General features: G+C 40.6%; 1 protein-coding gene across 2 annotated transcripts in view; it reads left to right on the forward strand.

The window, feature by feature from the left end:
- sema5a (sema domain, seven thrombospondin repeats (type 1 and type 1-like), transmembrane domain (TM) and short cytoplasmic domain, (semaphorin) 5A) overlaps window positions 1-25,255 on the forward strand; it is a 246,127-nt gene that overhangs the window by 181,203 nt on the left and 39,669 nt on the right. For both annotated transcript variants that reach the window (XM_017696239.2, XM_017696238.2), the window contains exon 16: window positions 16,702-16,927. In XM_017696239.2, the coding sequence (XP_017551728.1) occupies window positions 16,702-16,927 (226 nt within the window). The remainder of the gene's footprint in view (window positions 1-16,701; window positions 16,928-25,255) is intronic.

The raw sequence follows: 25,255 nt of genomic DNA on the forward strand, positions 1-25,255 counted from the left end.
ATCAATGTACATTTTAAATCTTTCTCTTTGCCTTTCCATTAGCTACTAGCTAGTCAAGACTGTTGGTTGCATTGCCATGGTGACCAGCAGTTTGTGTGGCAGTCTTCAGTGTTAAAGGGTAAATTAGCAGTTATTGGCTACAATGACTCAAGTGTTTAAGACCATTTATTGCTAAAACTGAAGATCAGCAGAGCTTTATTTTATTGCAAAGGAGCATTATTTTATTTTTACTTAAAAATCTAATTCTGCTGTAGAGCTGCAAAAGTAAAAGAGACACATGCAGCTCCAGAGTAGACACATACATCCAAACATTTTTGGGTGAATCACTCCCAGCATTTATGGAAGACATAGGATAATACACCTGGTATTGCTTCAGATGTGTTTTTTATATGTATTGCAAATTTGTTTATGTTTAACTAACTGGAAACTGTAATGTGAGATTAGCTGGCTTCAGGTGATAGACTGTGGCAGTTAACAAAATTCTTAACACAGAGAGCTGCTTTAGGACCATAGCCAACATTAGATATGGCTTTAAACTGACTTTGCTAATTAAAGCCTTAAACAATTCCTAAATTCTTAAAATATTCACATTGTATGACCTGTATTATCAGTTAGCTGTGATAACCTCACTTCACTTAAAGCCTTTTAAGAGCACTTATAATGCTCTGTAAAGAATAATGTACTGAAAAAATAATACAACAATCTTAAAACAACTTCACATACTTCATTTAAACAATGACAATAGTGAGGATCAATTTTTTTCTCCATGGCAAAAAGGTAACCCAGTACAGCGCAGATGCACGCTTCAGTGAATTAAAGTTATAATATTTACAGCATCTTGCTTGTTTAACATAATGTCTGCAATCTGTAGATGATGATAAATGCATTGAACCAGCTCATGGGACACATGTCAAACAATAACTTTTGGGGTCACCAAGAAAGTATTCTAGACCAATTTGCCAGCATGTCAAACCCACACACCACACTCACCTCTGCTCACTGTCCTCCTGACCTCCTCCTACCTGCTGATTGTCATCCTGACCTCCCTCTGCTTCCTTAATACAACAGTTCATAAATGTAAAACACACCATCACCCATGCTACCAGGCTCAGTATTAACCCTGGATGACAACCACAGAAAAGAAAGGCAGCGTTATTCTTTTTTAACACCATAAAAGTGCTCTATTTCTCCTCTTGCTCATGTTTTACCTCTTTTGGAGAGGTCCAAGTCTTAATTAGGGGCAGTGAGAAGTTCCCAATCCCCCTGTAATCAAACCATATGTAACGGCCTGGAATAAAGCTTGATAAATAAAAAATTGATATAGTGCATTACAGAATTAGTGTCTACAATGTTATTATAAACAGACATTATTTATATTATGTGTAATGAAAGCTGACTGTGTTATGAAATCTGACAATATACATGGTTTTATGAGGTGTACTGTATGCTACATGACACCTCCTAAATGTATGGTGCATTATGAAAAGGAAGTGTTATCAAATATTTGAATGCTATCGTTGTGGTCCCAGATAGTTGTTAAGGTGTTGCTAGGAACTTACTTCTGGACTCTTAGGTTGATGAGTTCAAGACTTTTTGTCATATAGGGTTAGGGTTAGTGTTTTGTTAATCTGCACATTCAAACTAGAACTCAAACATGAACTCAAACGTGAACCAACAGAACTTACAGGTCTAGTTTTAGCTCATTTTCCACCTGCTGGAAGAACAGGTCAGAATAATGACCACAATAATGATTTAATAGGGCGGCATGGTGGTGAGGTGGGTAGCGCTGTCGCCTCGCAGCGAGGAGGGCCTGGGTTCGATTCCCCGGCCGGGTGATCAGGGTCCTCTCTGTGTGGAGTTTGCATGTTCTCCCCGTGTCTGTGTGGGTTTCCTCCCACAGTCCAAAGACATGCAGTCAGGCCAATTGGACATGCTAAATTACCCCTGGGTGTGGGAGTGTGTGAGTGACTGTCTGTGTCTGTCTGTCTGCCCTGCAATGGACTGGCGACCTGTCCAGGGTGTATTCTGCCTTCCACCCGAAGACTGCTGGGATAGGCTCCAGCACCCCCCCGCAACCCTGACGGAGAAGCAGCTTTGGAAAATGGATGGATGGATGGATGGATGGATGGATGGATGGATGATTTAATAGTATTTTGGTCATTCTATGTCACATGTCACTCTAAGACATCTAACTGGCTAATTAGCCACCTTGCTTGCTAGTTAGCTTGGCTGAAATAAAATTATATATGGCATTGCTCTGCACACACACACATACAAATGTGTAGTGACCAACGCATCAATATACTGTCCTAGTTTACATTCTGGTTACAATAATTCTTATTGGTTGTATAACATTGCTGGTACAACTTAGTCCTCTGGAAGCATAAAAAAATGTCATTAAATTGTCAATATCTTTACCTGTGTTACCAAACACAGAGGATCCCTCACTGGGATTAATACCACAAATGGCTGCTCTGTCTGCTTTTGAAAGCTGGAAAATGAGTAAATGAAAGTAAAATCCTTCTCAACATTCAACTATTTATTTCTTACAGGAAACAAACATCAAATGCTGTACAAGAACATGTGTGATCGCTCCCAAAACTCAAGCATACTATTCTATTTTTCACTTTTGACGTTTTAATATTATTAAAATATTAGATATTAGTATCTCATCATGCAGAGTTTCTAAATGCATATGCTACCTTGCGTACTCCCTCCTGGTGATCGTACTGCCCACTGAGCCCAAATATACTCATCACACAGGAAACTGAAACACATTGAGGTGAAGTGTTTTCATAGTTTTTTTTGGCTTGTCCAAGATCCTGCAATATTCCACTATCTGTATTTCTCTCTTTCAGGCACACAATGAGAAGTGCAATTGGCACTAAGCCAACTAAGCCAACAACATCAATAATTTGATTCATTACCAACAATGTTTATTACTGATCTTATGGTTGAAGTTGATTAGCTGTTGCAGCCCTAATAATATGCATACTTAATCATAAATACAAGCAAAACTGTTGCACTTCAGAGCTCCGAACAAAAAAAAAAGTGGCCTTTCACCAAACTGTTCCCAGCATAATAGAAATTTCAGTATTTGTATACTGGAACAGTTCATAGCGTATTCGACTACAGATTTACATATCAAATGGATATTCGATACATCCACCAATGGATATTCGATACATTCACCTGTGGATGTTGTAGATTTGTGTAGATGTATCTATGGTGCCTGTGAGACGTGTTGACTTGTAATCAGGCTCAGATGGTCCTCTGAATCCCAACAGCAGCACTCAATCATCCCCTCTCTGCCCTTTTCAAGCATTTGTGTGTGTGTATGTTCACAAGGCCAGCTGTCTAAGGTCTATCACCACACAGATCACATTTTGAACACCTAAACCTTGCACATCCCAGGATGCGACTGTGTATGTGTGTTTGTTTTTGTACAATTTCAGGACCAAAATGCCCTGATTAGTAAAACCAGAGAAAATAACATGAACAAAATATCCCGACTGTATAAAATACTACAAAAACATGTTTCATTATTATTCATTATGTCAATCTACGTTCCAACTCTCACCTATGGTCATGAGCTTGGGAGAGGCTCGGAGTAGAGCCGCTGCTCCTTCACATTGAGAGAAGCCAGTTGAGGTGGTTCGGGCATCTGGTAAGGATGGCCTCTGGACGCCTCCCTAGGGAGGTGTTCCAGACATGTCCGACGAGAAGGAGACCCCGGGGAAGACCCAGGACACGTTGGAGGGATTATATCTCTCGACTGTCTTGGGAACATCCCTCCGGAAGAGCTGGAGGAGGTGACAGGGGAGAGGGAGGCCTGGGCCTCTTTGCTTAGGCTGCTGCCCCCGCAACCTGGATAGGCGGATGACAATGGTTGGATGGATGGATGGATGGATGGATGGATGGATGTTTCATTATTTACAACGGAAAGAGCAAAACCATTTGTTTTTTGGTTACTTTTGTTGATATAGGGGTTATGATTATGGTTGGGCTTAAAAACTCTTATTATATACATAAGTCATTATTATTGCACATGGATACTTTGCCACAAAGGTTGCACCCTAGTTTGTGAAATTTCTGTCTTGCTAGATCTGCCTGGTAAACTGTAAATACTGTAATTGTGAAATTCAAACGTCTAGGAGCAACAGTTCAGCCACAAAGCAGTAGGCCACCCAAACTCTCAGAGAGAGTATGCCAAGTGCTGAAGTGGGTAGCACTTATCTTCTGTTGCATTACTCACTACAGAGTTCTAAGTTGCCCCTGGAAGCAAAATCAGCAAAATAACTGTGCTTTGGGAGCTTCATGAAATGGGTTTCCATGACCAATCAGCTGCACTTGAGCCTAAGATCAAAATGTGCAATGTCAAGCATCAGCTGGTAAAGTAAGCGAACTTTGGACTCTGGAGTGGTGGAAACATGTTCTCTAGAGAAATGAATCACGCTTCACTATCTGGTTGTCTGATGGATGGGTTTGGCGGATGTCTCAGTCGAGCGCTACCTATCAGAATGCATTGTGCCAACAGTAAAGTTTGGTGGAGGATGATGGTCCAGGGCTGTTTTTCAGGGTTTGGACCCCTTAGTTCCACTGAAGGGCAATTTTAGTGCTACAGCAAACAAAAACATTTTAGACAGTTATATACTTCTAACTTTGTGACAAGAGTTTGGGGAAGACACGTTCCTGTTCCAGCATAACTGTGCCCCTGTGCACAAAGCGAGGTCCATAAAGACCATGGTTTTAAAGTCTGGTGTGAAGTAAGTCCAGTGGCCTGCACAGAGCCCTGAAGTCAATTCCACTGAACACCTTTGTTATCATCTGTAATGTTGATTGTGTGCCAGGCTTTCTCACCCAAAGTCTTTGTCTGACCACACTAAAGCTTTATGACTGAATGGGAAAGATTACAGATACACTCCAAAATTTTGTGGAAAGCCTTTCCAGAAGACTGGAGGCTGTTACAGCCGCAAAGGAGGGACAATTCCATACTAATGCTCATGGTTTCGGAATGGGACGTCAAACAAGCTCATATAATATAATATAGATGTTATATACAAATATAGAGGGGCATATTAATAATTATACTTTAATGCTAGGTTAATGGTAAATGAGTGGCATTAACAATTTAGCAGTTAAGTATGGCAGTACTAATTATTGCATGTAGTATTATTACATATAGGTACTTGTATTTCCACATGGCAACTTTCTATGTTATATGTAATATGTTATTATTATTACATATAAATACCTATGTCTTAAAGGCATGTCAATGTTGTTAAAAAATCATGGCATTAATATAGTATGTCAATGTTATTATTAACATGTTCAATTATTACATATTGGTACTTACATATTTATAACACTTATCAGATATATGTATAGTTCCATGTCCTACCATTGTATAAAAAGTGTGTGTCAGTGGGTTTGTGCCACTCTGTTCTCAAGTTAAGTAGACCGGCTATTTTTACCAGCCTCGAAAAGAAGGAAGCAACAAATTACACCGAGTGTCTTTGGATGGGTAGACAGATGGGTAGAGTAAGAGAAGGACAGAGCAATTGAGAGGTCACTGCATTACACAGTTTTTCTGTAACTGTTCAGTCCCATTTCATTTCACTCCAGAGACACACGCCATCTCTTTGAGGAGTGGTGAGGGGACTTTAATTGGAGTTGTCTTGAGTTTCCTACTTTAATTACACTGAGGAGCACAGAAACGTATTCCAGCAGATGTGGCACTAAGAACTTGTCTGCTCAGTGGTTGATAGATTAAGATATTAAAGAGAGTAAGTGTAATGTGTAAACTTCTGTTGGTAACAGTAGCCACAATTGATCCTGGTCTGAGGTTCCAGTCATGAAGGGCCAAAACACTACTTTGTGTTTCAAAGGTCCATATCAGGGGAAACCTATTAATTGTTAAAGAATTATATAAACTAAAATGATAGGCCCACCCATTCAGCCTACAGCGGTTTAGCCCTACCCCTTCAGCCTATGGGTAGTTGGTTGTGTTGTTCCTGGCTGTCAGTAAGTAGAGAGATCACTAAAGCCTTCCAAGGATCCACAGAAACAAAAGAAATGGCCGAAGCTTCCTTATATTCTTGAGGATTTCAGTGCCAAACCTGTTTGTTCCACATTTCAAGCTGGATCTGTTTTTCAAATCAGATACACACACAGGTACATATAGGGCAGGCAATCATAACAGTGTGTGTATATCAGTCTCCAAGGTAGAGTATACAAATACACTAAAGAGAGGTTGGAAAATGGTCATATAAAAGCAAATTGTGACTATTTGGCACATAAAGTCACACAAACATTCTGAGTGGCCTTCAGCTGAACAAAATATTAGCAAAATGTGGGAAATGGACCCTTAAATATACCAGATGCAAGTTGTAAGGTAGTTGTAGGCCCCTGATTCAGATGTGTCTGTCACTATCACTATCTGCAGTGCAGTGTGTGTGTGTGCTGGCAGGAATTAATGTTCCCATGACCACCTGCTACCCTCCGCAGGTACAGGATGTGTCGGACATTAATTGATGAAAGATGGCTAACATCTGTTTCAGATGTTTTACCTCTTTCTGGGGAGTTTTTTTTTTTTTTTTTGAGCCAGGGCTGCTGGTAATCTCTAAAAGTTTTGGTGTGATACTTGCTACAATAAAGGAAAGACCATTTTCAAATTGATTGTTTTTATTTTAACAGTAGAGCTCAAGCTGACCAGGCTTGATGAGGGATTTATTTAATAAGGTTAAATGCCATTCTGCTGTTGTGCACAATAAAGCATGTAGCGTAATTAGCAAACTATAATTGCTAGTGCGTGAATAGGCAATGTGACGGAGTGTTTAGCTTGTGGTGTTATCTTTCATTAACGTGCTGCCAGTGAAAAAATCAATCAGCTCTAATAAGGTGGTGTGTTTACAGTATGGTAAACTGATTTGGACTACTAGGCACTGTCTTCATGCAGTTTCAGTGTACTAAGCACTCCTAATACACTCTTCTGGTGGTCTCAGGCATCTGGGCCACCTCCTGGGACTTATGGCCACTGAAATACATGTTGGCACTCCTGGCCACTGAGAAACCTGTTGGGATTCCTGGCCACTGGAAGACCTTTTGGGTGTCCTGGCCACTGAGAATCCTGTTAGGATACCTGTCCACTGGAAGACCTATAAGGACATCTGGCCGTGACATGTCACAACTCCTGGCCGCAAATTGGTACAGTTTTCAATCATCCAAGGAATATTTGTTCAAGTTTGTAGTTGCTGTAGCTAAAAAGTAATGGAAGCTTATACCACAAAAAATGCATTATGCTACTGCTAATTGCATGCCTAAAATGCAGACCAAATTCAGGTGCTATATTAGCATGCAAAAATTTTGAGCATCCCTGGTCTAATGACATTTTGTTGATTTTCTAAGTGAAAATAAGTTCAAATCAGCTAAATAAATAAACTAAAATTTGTACATTAAAACTTGTGGAAAAGTATTCTTATTGGTTCCCTATAGGGGATGTGTAGACCTCTTATCACAAATCTTTTGCATATGATCATGTGTTACTTGTGAGTGTTCACCTGCAGTGCTAAAACTAAAGAAGTGACACCAAACGTACTGACTGATCTAGATCTGTGCAAGATTTGTTTATGCTGCTTGTGCTTCTGTGACACTTTCTGTAAAACATTTATTCATAAGCGTTTATAAATGCACAGAAATAATTCTAACTTGGTAACAGTAAAAAAAATCTCATGGACATGCAATAACACAAGTGTCACTATTCATTATAATGCCTTTTAAATGGATAATAAACATTTATAAGTATTTATAAGTGCAGGTGTCATAGAAAGTGTTGCTTTGCTTTTTGTTAATTTTGATTGATTAGCTTTAGCGAAAGCAGGTGTAATGCTCTCCGCGTTGATAGTACTGCTGTGTGAAAAATAAATGTACAAGACCTGGAAATTGAACTCAATTTATCCAAAATGAAAAGCACACAGAACAAATTCAGAACGTCTCCGCAAGTGCTTGACTTGAACGCTGGCTGTGCGGTGAGGATTCCTGGTTAATTGAAACAGAGGGCAGACTGAAAACTCCTCCGGGGAATTAAACACATTCCTGCATGATGTAATGATGTAAGCTCTCATAGTGACTGTGGAGGGAGAGGATCGTGTTGCGTGGGCCACAGAGGCCCACAGAGGCCACAGAGTTCTTGCCAATGCTGATAATTGAGCTTATTTGTCTTTGGAGGCCCGGTGTGACTCAGCTGGTCCCTCAGGTGTGGCGGCAGTAATAGATGCACTCAAAGGATTGTGGGTAATGAATGGCTTTGCTGCCTTTCATTGTAGCGCAGCAGAGCTGGAGCTGGTGTTGTTTGATCGTGTGCTTGTGCAAGAAATAAACAACAGTGTGTGTGGTAATTAAGTAAGTGATGAGAAAAATTAGCCATTAGTCAGCAGAGGTCAAAGGTCAGAGGAATAGACCACAGCCCTTAATCCCTGCCATAATCCCACTTCTGTAATAATAACACTTTAATAGAGTAACTGTAATGGAGTATCAAACCTCTCCTGATATAATATCCACCAGAACAGACTCCAGAGAATAAAGTGAGCACAAATGGAGGCAAACAGAGGGAGAATTATAGAGAAATATGTTTTTTGCCCAGAACATGTCATTTTTGGCTGTATAATAATAAGAATTGTATAGCCAATCGAATTATTATATGGTCATAAATCAAACTTGTCAAAATAAAGAATATTATTTCAGATGTTGTAATCTGTTACAAAATGACATCATTTCCTCATGTTAGGAGTGTTAATTCTTTATAATATATAATATGCAATATCAGTGCTTCATTGGCAAAATTTTCTTAAGGCCCAATTAAATGGAAGCCTAATATCCTTTTTTGGGCAACCAATATATTGTCTGAAACATTTCTGAAATTCTTTAGAAAAAAGAAAATGCAAATTAATCCACTTCCATCAGATGATAAATATTATGCAACGACACCCAGTGTCATTGATGTAAAGCACCAAAGGTTTTTGAGTGCTAATAGCACCCCCTTGTGGAAAATCTTCAGCCTGCTAAATGCGAGTGAGCACATAACTACTCACTGACTTACTTTCTTACTGACTGACGTACTTTCTGACTTATTGATTTACTGACTTTATGACCCATTGATTTACTGACGTAATTACTTATATAATTGCTTACTGACTTACTAAGTGACTCATTTACTGGCTTATTTACTGATTTTCTTTATTACTGACTTTCTGACTTGGTCACTGACTTTCTTGCTTACATAATGACTTACTTATTTACTGGCCTACTGCCTGACTTTGTTTCTTACTTACTGACTCATTGACTTACCAATTTACAGACTGACTGGCTTGCTTTCTTCTTATTTACTGTCTTACTAGCTCACCATCTAACCATGATGCAACAATAAAAGTTTACTTAAACAAAAGACCACAAAACAAACAGTAGCCCAATGCAATCATTTAAACCTCGCCTGTTTAGGTAGATTAGTCTTAAGAACTCTGTGGCTCTGTTTTATTATACTGTATTTTGTTGTTGTACATTTGTTTAAACATAGGATTTCACTGTTATTTTCCAAGATGGTACCTTTGTAGATTAAATCAAGAAAAGCTTACATTTCTTTGTCAATCTAGGCATATTGCATGGCATTTTTATCTGCTGCCATGGTTATTGTGGTCTTAAGATGGAGTGGAAACATATGACTCTGTCACTCTTTCTTGCATCTCACCTTAACGGTTAGAAAATGTTTGGCTTTTCTGTTCAGGTTTTCTTATGCACAATTTCAAAACCTGAAAATGTAAGAGGACAGTAGAAGATCAGAAAATGAAATATATTGTCAAATTGTCAGCATATTTAAAATCATACATAAAATAAAAATCTTCATTGCATTACTTTTGGTATGGCAGAGAGCATAAGGAAGAAAAGCAGAAACAAACAGGGAGTCAGAGATCGAATAGCATTTGAAGGATTAGAGATATAGTGGTGAAGAAATCGTGGCAGACTGGAGAGAGGGGCTTTACTGCACATATTGTGCGTTGTCATGGACAAAGAAGTGAATTGATTGTGCTGCTGGAGGCTGGATCAAATTTGCCTGATGTCTCACATTATGATCCTTACGCAGACCACAGATGGTGCCTAGCCAGTTCAATAAGAATCATCAGCAGAATACCCTGCCTGGAACACAGTGTGATGCGTATGGACGGCCCCAGCTGAATTTGGTGGGGGAGATTTTCTAATTGAATCCAATTTAGACGAGACACGATTGAGTGCATTGTGCAGAGCCATCGCTTTTACTTAACGTCCTCAAACAGAGGTGCTATAGCAATGTGTTGTAGGGGATGAATTGCTTGTTTTAATGTTGCATTTTGTGGTTCTCACAAAGGAAAGGAATGTTTCTTTGTTTTGTCATTTTTTTATTATTATTTCCTTAAAATGAGATGTTTTTCCCCCATTATCCTAAAATGTAGTCCCCCAACTAAGACATGTTTGGAGTCTGAAGTTACTTTCTTTGGGGGCTAACATTGCAGAGCTGTTCTGTTTTTGCACACATGCCTTGCATTTCACTCAAAGTGACAAAAATAAACCTGACAGGACAGCGTTGGTTACTGTGTAGTAAAAACAATAGCCATCAGTATATTATGGTTGAGTAGTGTTAAAATAATATATAATAATATAGTAATATTATACATAAATATAAAAAAATAATAATAGTTCTGTATCAGCTGTAACGGAGAAGGGATTTAGTGTTAGAGTTGTTGAATCCAAATTATTTTGAAATAAACAGTGCTTGCTATTTAATAGTTAAAGAGCAAAGCCACAGCTTTCTGCCTGCACATATCAAAACCACAGCTAAACCTCAAAAAGTATAGACTGCGCAGTGCACTTTGTGGTTTTACACCTTCAGAAAAAGCATAATGTGAACTCCTCTTTAGTTTTGCACAGGAGTTATGAGGCTAAAGGCCCCAGCATACTCTGCACTCGTAATGGAATGTAATCAAATCAAAATTTCAACATAATCTATGAATTTACCTTGTGTGGTAAACCTCTTCCTGAAGAGGATAAAAGGTGACTTGGATAATAATGTTGCATGAGGTGACTGACTGCCTTTTCCGGTGTAAATTTTAAGGCACATATGATCTCGTTCAAGTTGAATGTAATCCCATAATGGCAAATGTCAGTGCCATTAAAAGCATTGACTTTGGATTTGGATTTTGGATTTTAGGATGCTGCATCATCATGTCCTAGGTGCAGTATGGGTTGCATAAATTAGATGGTTAGTTGACTAATAAATCTACTAACAGTCAGCTAGTTGAGGATAGGGTATGAAATACAGTGGTGGTAAAAACTGCAGTAAAGAGGCAAGAATAGAGAATGGAAATCACTTTTTCTGCTAAATATGAAGAATAAAGTACTATAGTAATGTGGAAATACTACACAAAATAAATTCACTTCAACTGCAAGCTTTGTAAATCTGCTCTGAAATACAGGCTCGAAAGGCCAGACTGGGTAGGTTTTGAGAACTGCCATCTGATAGGAAAGGGAAATTTGACTGACCTGGAAACCAACCAATCACAGACCCTTTGCCTTATATACACAAAAACAAACTGGCGTCAGATAAAGTGGAGTACCAGTCGGCACAGCAAACTTACTGCCTACAGTTTCAAACAAAATGCTTCTTACAATAGGACAGCATGAATGTTTTCTGGTTCAACGACTATATTTCGCTCTGCAAGGCTTATCTATAGAGATGCAACTGTTTGCTATTAGGACTTAGCTGGATAAATAATTGTTCTGCACGAATAAAGCTGGTATAAGGAGGCAGAGATAGTTAGAGCCAATTTAAATGACCTGAGAAATGAGATTCTGAGAGATGTGGTGACTTTAATGTGAAGTTTACATCAGACAGTCTGTGTACGTCTGTGTACAGAGGGCCTGAAATTAAAATATACTGAAATACAACAAAAACTCTTCTATAAAAGACTCACTTTAAATCACAGCATCTAAAATATACAGATCAGTTTTTTCAAATACTGTTGTGAATGACTAGTCAGCTGGTAAAAATGAACAGTCATGCAACTCCTACTGTGCCGTGGCCTTTAAGTAGTTAACTAGTAGTGGAAGCTTATACCCCACCTATTTGTGGGGTAGTGCTAACTGCATGCAACTGACATTTGATTTTTTACAAAATTATTGCCTGAAACTAGCATTTTAGTCACTGCCAGTGCTGTTCGCACTTCAAAACAGCCTTTAATGTTATGAGGAGAGCGAGCCTGTTTAGCCAAGCTATCATTATGAAAAGAGGTGAACAGCTTGCGGCCTGCTTAAAGCGCGTTCGTTTGGGGCCGAATCAAGACACACCGTGTGGTTTTTATTAGAAGGCTGTAATTATTGGCCAAGTCCACTTGTAAACACATTTGCCTTTCATGCTGTGAGAAAACACTTCAGATCCCGCTTTAAATATTCACCCCGTTTGTAGCTCAAATGCAAATAACAGAATCACACAAGAACCCAACATTTACCTTCCTAAATGTTCATGTCTTACTTCTACTATTTCTGTGTATCTGCTCTATTTACTTGCTTTTCCTATTTAGATATGGAATCTGCTCAGAGAAATTTGCTGAAGCGGGTCATTTAATCTCCCCATCCAACTCTGGTATTTGTTTCCCATAACATGGTAAAAAAAAAAAAGTCTGATGTAGTGTGTCAGTGCTATTATAGTTTCAACACAGCTGCAAAAAACGTCTGTTTTGATTTAACTGTTGTCAAAAAAATGAACATGCATTAAAAAAAACAATGCATTTACATATTTCTGCCTATTCAGCCTACAGCTGAAGCTAAGGAGTTTAAGTATAAGGAGTTTTTCTGCCTGGACAGCTTTTTGAATGAGGTGCAACACAAGGTGGTCAGTCAGAACAGAACTTATTTCCATAAATCAGTCTTAAAGGCACAGTAACAAAAACAGACTGTTTAATAAAGATAAAGAGAGGTTGGAAAATAGTTACATACAAGTGAGTTATGACTGTTTTCGGTACATGAAAACATACAAACACAAAATAAAAAAACGAGAACAAATCAAATACAAGAAAAAAGTATTATAAGGGTTATATAAAGTATTATAAAATGCCATTGAATGCATTTATTCAGAATTTTATACTGTCCTCTGTCTACATAGAAGGTATTTGACTTTGGTTGGGGCTAAAAATGCCCATGTGTGGTTTTACACACCCATTTACAGGCTAAGGATTTGGCCCTAGAATGAAACTAGCTGTTTTCCTTTTTTAGAGGGCTTTTGAATATTTTGATGAGCTCTGTTCCGATTTGCTGGTTTACAGCGAGGCACCGCGATAGCTCACACTGAAGCAACAAAATACTGTAGATACAGGCAGGAAAATAAAACGAACCTCTGTATAAATGAGCTGAGTTGTCATACTATTTTGTTAGCTAGTTAGCTATGCTAGTGACTTTGAGCTTGCAGGTAGCTAATGTTACCTATAGAAGCTACTTGCTTTCGATCACAACAACAACACAGTCACTTAAAGATTGTAGCTCATTATCAAACTTTCAATTTGAGATGTTCTGGCTTCAGCGAATCACATGCCATAGCTGCTACTTCCTGATTGCTTTTGCTAATAAAGATGGAGCCTCTATTCAGTCTCTTCAGTGTCAAACACTGAACAAAGCCTGCTCGATGTTCTCCAAGATTTGAGAAACTGTGCAGAGCAAAATGACAACACTGAACCCTGAAAGTTGTCCTGAAGTTGGCTTCCTATTCACCAGCTTGTTCTGGGAATTTTCTGTCCCACTTTAAATGATGCCACAGTTACATTCTGGCGCCTGTATACCAACAATGCCCCTTGACAGTTCGGTTCCTTGGGCAGGATATCAAAAGTGCCGACATCCCTTCAAAGACTGGAATGGTACTTTTCTATCTGCCACAAAATGAATCTAAAAACCACTCTGGATTACTTTAACTACATCTTGGTAATTAAATTACAGATATTTTGAAAAGTGAGCAGCTTATTACGGTTCTTTTGTAATAACATAAGTAGAAATAAACTTTAATGACCAGGTCTAGATGGTTTAAAGCAGGTGACCTGTCAAGAGTGCCACTTTGTCCTGTGTAGTAACTGGACATAAATTACCGTAGCTCCTTAACCTTGGTCTTCTCCTTTTGTAGCGCATGTGTGAAGAGGAATCGGCTCAGTCGCGCTGCTCCACGTCCGCTTGCTCTTTTTGACAGCTTGACGGATGAACAGCAACGACTTTTATCTTTTTTTTCCCCCAAGGTCTGGCAGCCGCTCAAGGTCTACTCGGCATAAATAAATAAATGGACGGAAAACGGCCACAGCTCACCACTCCGCCAAATGAACACACATGATTTACTCGAAACTTATGCCTCTTTATTTTTAAAGCTAATTTATTCAGCTGTCAGAAGACAAATCTCATCACCCGAACGCTTGATGGCGTTTCTTTTTTTTGCAGACACTCTAAATTATCATAAACTAAAGGCCCAAAAGTTCATATATTATTAGAACTTGACGTGCAGGCATTGTGGCTAGATAGCATATCTTTATACATATTTAAGATGAAGATTTATGGTGGTGTTTTGGCGTAGAGGCTTGGGAAATGTATGACACCAAGTTCAGTTCAGCTTCTTCATAGATCTCCTTTGCATTCTCACTTCACTGTAGCGGGGAGTCTGTTTGTCTTCCATCAGGTTCTTGAAATACAAGTCAAATTGCAGTGCCATTTTTGCGTTGTGACAGCATTTACTTATTTATTTATTTTTTTCAGCTGATGTAAATTAACATGGCCGATGACCTTTTCTAATTATTTCCTGCCATGTTCAGCAAAGGGAGCAGTAGGGCTCAGCAAAATGGCACCATAAGACCAAATGAACCAGTAAGAGTCATTCCACACCAACTCACCTGGTACTCAAGACATGGATTTCCATGACAAATTCAAGCAAACACGTCAATTTAATTTCTGTAACAGTGCAGACAACTTCAAAATTCAGGTTTGCCACATCAAGTTCTCATTTAAATTTTAAACATTGTGTTTAACTGTTGTTAAACTCTGTAAATGTAACATTAAGACTAATATTTCACTAAATCAACTGATATGATATTAATATTTGCCAGCAACAGGTAAACCTACTGAAAAATCTATTGTTTGTGTCAGGTTTTGCAATATTTTGTCTGCAATATGCTGAGAAGATTTCAATTAAAAAAAAAAATTGTATGTAGTATTCAAACATTTCACACCTATGCAAGTCTTTGCTATGCAAAGAAAACCTAAAATTAATTTCTGTACATAACATTTAAAGCTACACCATCATTTCAGATTAATAAAATTGTAAAAAGGATAACATTACATTTCCAAATGAATATTTATAATGCTCTAGAAAGTCTGTATGTTTTGTTGAGCACTAACATGTTCTTGTATTTGTTGTTGGAAGGTCGAGAGTGGACAAGCACTAAGTATTCTGTTATGCTTTCTGACTATTTCTATTTGCCTATTTCTATTTGCTACCAAACAAAATACAGAGATATGTATTTGTAATTCTATTCAATTAGCTTAAAGTTTAGATTTGAACAAATTTGGCCCTCCTTAAATCTGTATTTCTTACTTTAATACTTTTGAAATGACTGTTCCAGGAGATGTTTCTGAGGAGATTAAATATTAGATATAAGATAATATGTGCATAAGGCAGGAAAAAGTCAAAGGAAAATAAATGCAAAAACAGAAGTTTCCCAAACTGGAATTTAAGAGGATTAACAGGTCGAGGGAAAATGGGCTTCCTCACAGCCACCTGGAAGACCTGGTTGACCAACAAAATTGTCCCCATGAGATAAACAGCGCTTGAAGCTTCCATCTTTGAGAGAGGAGAGAAAATCTAGCTCCACTTTTACTTCAGATCTGAACAGAATCTATAGGTGTTTCTGCCCATCTTTCCACTTTGAGAAGACAACTCAACACTATGAGTCTGAAGGGATGTGTAGCTGTTAAGAAGGTCAGCTGCTGGTGTTCTCAGAACAATGGACTGTCCACCCCAGACCTCAAAATTACTGAATGTGTTTGGATTACTTGGATGGTTAGAAGAAGAAAATGTAAAACTAACTTCTAAGACTGAACTTTGGAGGTGTGGCTGCAGATGTCTTTGAGATGTCTTGAAAACCGAAAGTGAATATCCTGAAAACAATGGAAACTGTAAATAAGGCAATGTGTGCACACACTAAATACTGAAAAATCGTATATTTATAGTTCTTCAGGCATCTGTGTAATTTTCCTTTTAAAAATGTGAATTTTTACTTTTTTAAGATGGGAAAATTAACAGCTCAATGGCTGTTCTGACACAAAATTAAATAAAATAAAGTCTGTGCAGCAAAAAAATTACAAAAAAAACAAGGAATTACACCATGCCTACAAAAAAATTACATCATGCCTACATTTTATATCCAATTTCTAATGTTTGAAAAAAGGCCACCAAAAATAATGTGTGCTGCTGGAAAAAGCATGTTTCAATAAACAGTTGTACCAAAAATTAAGTTGGTATCTTAAATTATTGTAATTATTGTAAAGCCAAACTATGTTTATTACAGTGTCAAAAACAAAAGACGAAACACAAAAGATGAAAATGCACAATTCAGATATGCTACATTGTATTTTGTATTCCTGTTTTTATAGGAATACCAGTCTTGTAACACTCTGCCCTGTCCGGATCTGAAGAAAACGACCCCTTGGACGCCCTGGACGCCTGTGAATATCTCAGATAATGGTGGTCACTACGAACAGCGATTCCGCTATACCTGTAAGGCGCGCGTGGCTGAGCCGGGGCTGCTGGAGGTGGGCAGGCAGAGGATAGAGATGCGCTACTGTTCCAGTGACGGGTCAACTGGCTGTTCTACTGACGGTCAGATCATTTACCTTCCCCTTTCTTTACTTTAGCGTTCAAATGTTTAGATCACAGTCATTCTAATAAACCAGTGAGGATGTGTTTTATGATGATACAGCACTGTTTAAAGTTTTTGTAATAAATTTTTTTTATGATAATGACACAAATCCTCCTCCCCTTAGTTCTAACTGTTTATATCTGTGCTCGTTATCTATCGTTTTATATATATATATATATATATATATATATATATATATATATATATATCTTTTTATATCAGATGCTCTTTGCAAAGTTTTGCCGTTAGACTTAGCTTTTGTGTACCGAGTGTTTATGCTCCCCATGTTATTTGGCCTTTTTGTCTTTCATTTACTCTTCTGGATTCTCCTTTAGTTTTTGGTATTGTATTGTTTGTTTTTCTGGCCTTTGACCCTTGCCTGTTTATGTACTTTGATCTCTAGTTCCCTCTGTACCTGTTTATTGTTTTCAAGGTTCTGACCTGGCTTGGCTTATTGACTACCCCTTTGGTTAGCCCATTTCATAACAAAACCCAATTATTTTACTTTAATGACAATCTGGTTCATCTGCCTATTGTGACAGTTATCTAGTGTAATAACTAATCCAGCTGATCTCATAATATGTTTGTAACGTGAGATCAGGAAGCAGACGCTTGTGGATATAAAACACAAGTGAATCTTTACTTGTAGAATCAGGAAAGTATGGAGTAGTCAGAAAACAGGCATGGGTCAGTTCCAGTAAACACAGCAGAGTCAGAATGGCAACCATAACCAAAAAGGGCAATACAGATCAGAGTCAATAAAACAAGCGATGGGTCAAAACCATATATCCAATAAGTCAGGCTGAAGTACACAAGGGAAAATCCAAAAGACAGAGTAAACTAAAAAACAGGCAGAAGATCAAATACATGATAAACACCAGTACAGAAAATGCTCAGTAGTTTGACAGGGAAAGCAATACCTTGCAACTAGTCTTAGCTAAAGCTTGGGCTTATATACTAATCTCTCTAGTCATATGACCAATACACAGCTGAAGGTATTTAGTACTCAGGTGAACTTGAACGATGATTGGAGGACGAGAACCATTCCGAAGTCATGTGACTTGGCTGAGGAGTCTGCATAATGGAGTTTGAGTCCGATTGCAAGAGCGAAGGAACTAGCTCCGCCTCTTGATTCCCCAGTGGATTCTGGGGAATGCAGTTCTCGTCCGTCTGAGGACTGGCAGAATGCATGACAATGTTTAAAGGAATATGATCTATAACCCACTAAAATGTCAGCTAGATAAATTAAAAATGTGGTTTAATTAACTATTGAGCTAGTTAGTATACTTAATATCCAAACTGCATTATGGCCAAATGTTTTGCATTGTCTCACCTGTAACTTTTGACACAAGGTGCTAATGTAAATTTACATTTACAGCATTTAGCAGACGCTCTTATCCAGAGCGACTTACAAGAAGTGCTTTGTCAATATAGAGAAAGTATCTTTGCTAGTTACCAATAGCTTAGAGAAAAAGACAGACCTGAGCTCAGATGCTGCTAGAAACAAATGTCACTGCAGACACCAAGAGAAAAGGAAACAGAGTTGAACGCAGAACTCTGTGACATTCAATGCAATACATTAACAATAAGATAAATAAAATAAGTGCAGCTTATAGTTCAATGCTCATTCAAGTGCTGCGTAAAAAGATGAGTCTTCAGTCTGCGTTTGAAGACAGCAAGAGACTCTCGTTCGGACAGCCAGTGGGAGTTCATTCCACCACCTGGGTGCCAGTACAGAGAACATTCTCGACGCTCGTCTTCCGTGCACCTTGAAGGATGGCGGGTCAAGCCGAGCTGTACTCGAATCTCGAAGGACTCGTGGTACAGTTCGAGATTTTACCATCAAGTAGGTAGGGGCTGGTCCATTTTTGGCTTTGTAGGCCAGCGTTAGGGTTTTAAATCTGATGCGTGCAGCTACAGGAAGCCAGTGAAGGGAGCGCAGCAATGGGGTGACGTGGCTGAACTTGGGCAGATTGAAGTCGTGCTGCCGCATTCTGGATGAGTTGCAGAGGCTTGATGGTCTGCATGGGAAGACCAGCCAACCAGCCAAGAACGAGTTGCAGTAGTCAAGCCTTGAGATGACCAGAGACTGCACTAGCACCTGGGTAGCCTCTCGGGTGAGGAAGGGTCGGATCCTCCGGTAAATAGTTTTGTTGGGGCTGAAATTTTATGAGTGTTTAGTCTGGAGACCAGGTCGCTGATTCAAGTCTCCACCTCTCTTCACTGTGACAGATTATAATATACTAAAGTGTAGAGGGCTACATGACTTATAATGCTTTACTGAGCTGTAATTGTTCCGAAGACTTTGAATTAAATGCAGCAAACTGTAATATTTAAAACTACATTGTATAAGATCATTTATTAAATATAATAACATTAGAAAAAAAATAGGAATTATGGATATGCTGCAATTCAAAACCTGAAGATTAGCGTTCTTTCCTTTTACTCTTCTCATTGACTGTCTTCTCAATCTTGTGTGAATCTCTCTTCTTCTTCTCTCTCTCTCTCTCTCTCTCTCTCTGGGTCATCTTTCTTGTCCATTAACAGGAAAACAACATGACGTGTTCTGATGTATTTCTATTATCCCTCTCTCTCTTTTACTCTCTCCCTCTTTTAACCTCTCTCTCTTACTCTCTCACTTGCTTCTTTTACTTTTTTTACTCTCTCTTTTACTCTCTTCTGTCATTTTGTTTTGGTCTCAGTTATTTCTCACTTTTCCATTTCCTCACTCTTTCTTTCTGTCATGCTTTCACATGTATCTTGCTTCATTTTTTACTCCCTATTGATCACTCTATCTCTATTTTCCCACTATCTTTCTCTTGTCCTTTCTCTTCTTTGTCACCCTGTTTATCCCTCTCTGCCTCTTTTGCTATTTCTCGCTCTCCTTTTTTACTTCTCTCTCTCTCTCTCTCCCTCTCCCCCTCTCCCTCTTCCCCTCCTTACTCTGTTTCCCCCTCCTCTCTCATTCTCTCTCTCTTTTTCTCAGTTGTTTTCCTTTTGCTCTATCTCTATTTTATTTTATCTAAGCCGTCTTTCACACGTCTTTTTATCTAAGCTCTGCACACATGCAACCAGATTCCAGCCACCAACATCTGCGAATCAATGTTTGCAAACACTTACAGTTTTTAAATGAGATGTTAATTGACAGACAGTTGAATAGAGCTTCCTGCCCTTTTATTAAAGTGGGGAGGCGGGCAGTGAAACATATTCAGCATCAGACTTAATTGCCAAATTTGTTAGTGGTTTTATGACGTGGTCTAAAGGCAGATCTCGAGCAGCTTCTAATCTTAATCAACCACCCACCAAGAACTCAATTACTGCAGGATCACAACAAAAAAGCACAACACACACAGAGCTGATAACCTCGGATTCACACTCACACCATGTGTTCATTCTGCTCTGAGTTTTACAGGCCAGAGAGCAAAATGGAGAAAATTATTTGGATTCTTACAGAGTGTGGCACACATGCATTTATTTTGCTTTTGTTCCAGCTTTTTTTATGCTTTATCTTGAAGAGCTCAATTTGAAAATTTTGACAAAGGCCATTTTAAAAGCCTGCGATAAATCATAACGTTACAGTGACAAGTTAGCAAAATGCCAAATTTACACAATTCTCACCCTTACCAGAAATGTTGTCAATCAGCCCAGATAAGCTGCTTCTTTAGTTTTGCACTTCACCTAAGGTGCAAAATATAGGGTGTCCTGGTGATTCTAATTAACCTCTTAGACCCCCTGTATGTTTCAAAATCATGGATGGCGTAAGGGTTCAGCCTACACTGCCTGCTGCCAGCAGAGGGCATTTGTAGCAAGGTGCCTGGGCTGGCGCCACCTGCGGCCGGCAGAGGGTGATGACAGCGGCAAGGTGCCGGCAATCAAGACTAACTCGACGCACCTGGAAGCCCTTGTATATAAGGTGCTGGCAAACGCCAATGTTTGTCACACCTTTGTAGAGGGGGTGACTGGTATGGCTCTTAGTCAAAGAACAAAGAGAAAAGAACAAAAATGAACAGAAAAGGAAAAGAACAGAAAAGGATAACACAACAGGAAAGGAAAGGAAAGGAAAGAACAGAACAGAACAGAACAGAACAGAACAGAACAGAGAAAGATTAAAAAAAAACAGTCACTCACTGAACTGGGCCACTCACCTTACGAGTGGGTCCACATCAGGAGAGTATCGTGCTCACCCAAGCCCCACACTTATGACTGATGCTGGTTTAGGCAGCACAACCCCCGGATTGACTGGTTCACCCAGTTTGTGTATGTGTGGGGGCCCCAGTGTGATGGGCATTGCCTGGCCAACCCTTGCCCACCCCATAGGGTGCCCTCTCCCATGGGCCCTGCTAGGCCATATTCACAGGGGTCCCCAAAGAATATTGGGACTTCAAGCAGGTCTTTAGCAAGGAGGAGGCCCAGGTTTTGCTGCCTCACAGGAAATTCAACTGTGCCATCAACCTGCTTCCAGGCGCCACACCACCCCGCAGCCGGTTGTTTGTGCTCTCGCCCCTGAACAGGCTGCCATGGAGGACTACATCCATTAGGCGCTGGAACAGGGGTTTATACGACCATCCTCCTCTCCCGCAGGGGCAGGCTTCTTCGTTGGGAAGAAGGACAGAGGCCATGGCCCCTGCATGGACTATCGCGGCCCCAATGCCATCACCATCAAAGACCGTCACCCCCTGCCCCTCATGTCAAAAACATTTGAGGCACTGCAGCAGGCCACAGTCTACACCAAGCTGGACTTGCACATTGCCTACAACCTCATCCATAGGGGGATGAGTGGAAGACGGCATTCATCACTCCCACGGGGCATTACAAGTACTTGATTATGCCCTTCAGGTTAATGAATGCTCCAGCAGTCTTCCAGCGCTTCATTAATGAAGTCCTCTGTGAAGCACTGAGTGTCTGGGTATATCTACCTCGATGACATACTCATCTACAGCCTCTCCCTAAAAGAACATGTCGGGCACGTTAGACGGGTTCTGCAACTATTGTTGGAGAACTGCCTATACGTCAAGCTGGAGAAGTTGGTGTTCCATGCCCCCACAATATCCTTTTTGGGCTTTGTGGTGTCCACAGGCACTCTCCACATGGACCTGGCCAAGATCATTTCTTCTTGCGCAGGAGGTTTTGGTGGCCAAGCATGGAGCGAGATGTCTGTGCCTTTGTCGTGTCTTGCAAGACATGTGCACACTGCGAGGCACCTTGGTAACGGCCCCAAGGTCTCCTCCACCCATGGCCTATCCCTGTGCGACCATGGTCCCATGTCTCCTTGGACTTTGTTACGGGCCTGCCTCCCTCCAGGGGTAACACAGCCATCCTGGTCCTCGTGGACCGCTTCTCCAAGGCATGCAAGTTTGTGGCACTGCCCAAGCTTCCTTCTGCCAAGGAGACAGCGGAGCTCCTCCTCCAGCACGTGGTCAGGGTACAGGGTACGATGCAGGGCACAGGGTACGATGCTTAGCGATCTGGTGTCTGATCAGGGACCCCAGTTCACTAGTCCTTTTTTGGAAGGCCTTCTGCAGGCTCATGGGGGCCTCTGTGAGCCTCTCCTCTGGCTTCCACCCAGAGTCCAATGGCCAGACCGAACGGGTCAACCAAGACCTAGCCCAGACTCTGCGGTGTTTGACCTCCACTAACCCCTCCTCTTGGGCAGAGCACTTACCCTGGGCAGAATATGCCCACAACACCCTCCGGCATTCGTCCTTGGGCATGTCGCCCTTTGAATGCCAGTTTGGTTTTACTCCGCCCATGTCCCCCGAGGAGGAGTGCGAGGTTGGGGTTCCTGCTGCCGAGCAATTCATGCAGCATTGCTGGAGGGCATGGCAGATGGCCTGTGCTTCCCTCCTGATCACCACCGAGGCCAGGAAGCAGGTGGCAGACCGTAGGAGGCATCCGGCACCCACCTTCCGGCTTGGCCAGCAGGTCTGGCTTTTGGCCAGGGATCTTCCACTCCATGTGGAGTCCAAGAAGCTGGTCCCTAGGTATATGGGGCCTTTCAAGATCCACCGGCAAGTGAACCCAGTCTCCTATCAGCTGTGCCTTCCGCCCTCCATGCGGGTCTACATGGCGTTCCACGTGTCCCGCCTTAGGTCATTCCTTTGTGGGATCCGGCCCCCTGCACCACATCTTGTGGCTGGCTCCCCAGCTTACGCCATCCGCCAACTCCTGGACCCCCACCGGGTATGGAGTGGTGTCCAGTACTTGGTGGACTGGGAGGGCTACGGGCCTGAGGAGTGGTCTTGGGTTCTGGCGTCCCATATTCTGGACCCAGATCTCATCAGGGAGTTCCAACGGGCACAGGCTGGTGGCCTGGGGACTTCTGGGGCTGTCCCTAGGAGGGGGGGGTCCTGTAAGGGTTCACCCTGCACTGCCTGCCACCAGCAGAGGGCGTTGGCAGCAAGGCACCCAGCCTGCGCCACCTGCGGCCGGCAGAGGGCGACAGTGGCAAGATGCTGGCTATCAAGACTAACTCGACGCACCTGGAAGCCCTCGTATATAAGGTGCTGGCAAACGCCAATGTTTGTCACACCTTTGTAGAGGGGGTGACTGGTATGGCTCTTAGTCAAAGAACAAAGAGAAAAGAACAAAAATGAACAGAAAAGGAAAAGAACAGAAAAGGATAACACAACAGGAAAGGAAAGGAAAGAAAGGAAAAGAACAGAACAGAGAAAGATAAAAAATAAAAAAATAAAAAAATAAATCCAAGCCTCAAAAGGTGTTTGCTCTATGAGCAAACACATCGAGCAAAGCCCACCAACTGCCATAGTCATGGTGGCAGCGTTTTCATTTTGTTGATTTTGCCTTACTAAGTATCTTTTATTTGAGCACATTGTCTGAGACGTTGCTTTGATATGCCCTTTATTTCCACATCCTTTTCCACCTTCCTCAGACCACCTTGACCTGTCACTCGCCCACTCACGTGGTGCAGCAGTAGCGCCACGGACCGTCGACCATAACAGCAATGGTTTAACCCTCGGTCCGGACGCTTCTTCAGTGGTGGTGGCGACTGTGTCTTCCATTGCCTATTACGTTTTTGTTTTTGCTGGGCTTCAGTTCTGTGCTTGGGTCCACCTCCCCACCATCCTGTAACAGATGGTCCCTGAAAAGGACCTTATTGTGATGTTAAGATGTCTATTAAGGTAAATTATATGCTCAAATACAAATTCACGGAAAAGTCATCATTTAGCTGCTTCTCTCTGGTGAGTGTCTTTCTTCAGTTTTCTTAACTAACTAGAGTTGCAGCACCAGTCTGCAAACTGGTTCACCCAGTTCCAGAACCTAGCAACTGTACCTATGCCTGAGATACCTCTAAAAACATATTTGTAGCTTATTAGTGAATCTGAAAACCTACCCAGTTTTCCAAGAGTTTGGTGGAAAGAATGAATTGTTATTCATTTCTCAAACTGAAGACAAAAGAGGACATGTGTAAGATCTGATGTGAAATGATTAATCATGTTTAATCTGACCATTAACATGAACTAACAAGGTATAGGATAGTACAGCAGACAAATTTGAGGTTTCAAAACAGCTGCCACTACTACTGTAGCTATATGATAGACCTGAGCATTAGGGCAATGTAATTGGCTGTAGGCAAATCTGCCTATCTATTGTTTTATCCATCCACCCACCAATCCACTCATTCAACCACCAAATCGCCCATCCAGTAGGACATCCAGCAATCCTTCCACCCTTCCACAAACCAACCCCACCAGCGGTGCACCCAAGAATCCACCCGCCCATCCATTGAACAGTCTGCCCATTCATCCTGTTATCCATCCACCCACCAATCCACTCATCCAACCATCAATTCGCCCATCCGTTAGGAATATGTAATTGGATATTGAAGATGACTGACAAGTGAGCCATTGATAATGCTTCAGGGGTGATAATCACTGACAGAAAACTATAGAAGACTAATTTTAAACAGCCTGTTGATTAATGTTAAATATGTACATGTAGTGTTTTATTCGCATGTACTGCTAAAAATTATGATGGGGTTTTAATAAGCCAATAGGTTACACTAGAGCAAATTCCCCACTGTCTCTGCTGCAGGTTTCCCAGAGTGTAACATACTTATGATGAAACCTAGCATTTCCCATATACAGTGGGTTGCAAAAGTATTCAGCCCCCTTGAACTTTTCAACCTTTTGCCACATTTCAGGCTTCAAACATAAAGATATGAAATTGACATTTTTTGTGAAGAGTCAACAACAAGTGGGACACAATCGTGAAGTGGAACGAAATTTGTTGGATATTTTAAACTTTTTTTAGAAATAAAAAACTGAAAA

This window comes from Pygocentrus nattereri, chromosome 24 (genome assembly GCF_015220715.1).
Source record: "Pygocentrus nattereri isolate fPygNat1 chromosome 24, fPygNat1.pri, whole genome shotgun sequence".
NCBI classification, from domain to species: Eukaryota; Metazoa; Chordata; class Actinopteri; order Characiformes; family Serrasalmidae; genus Pygocentrus; species Pygocentrus nattereri.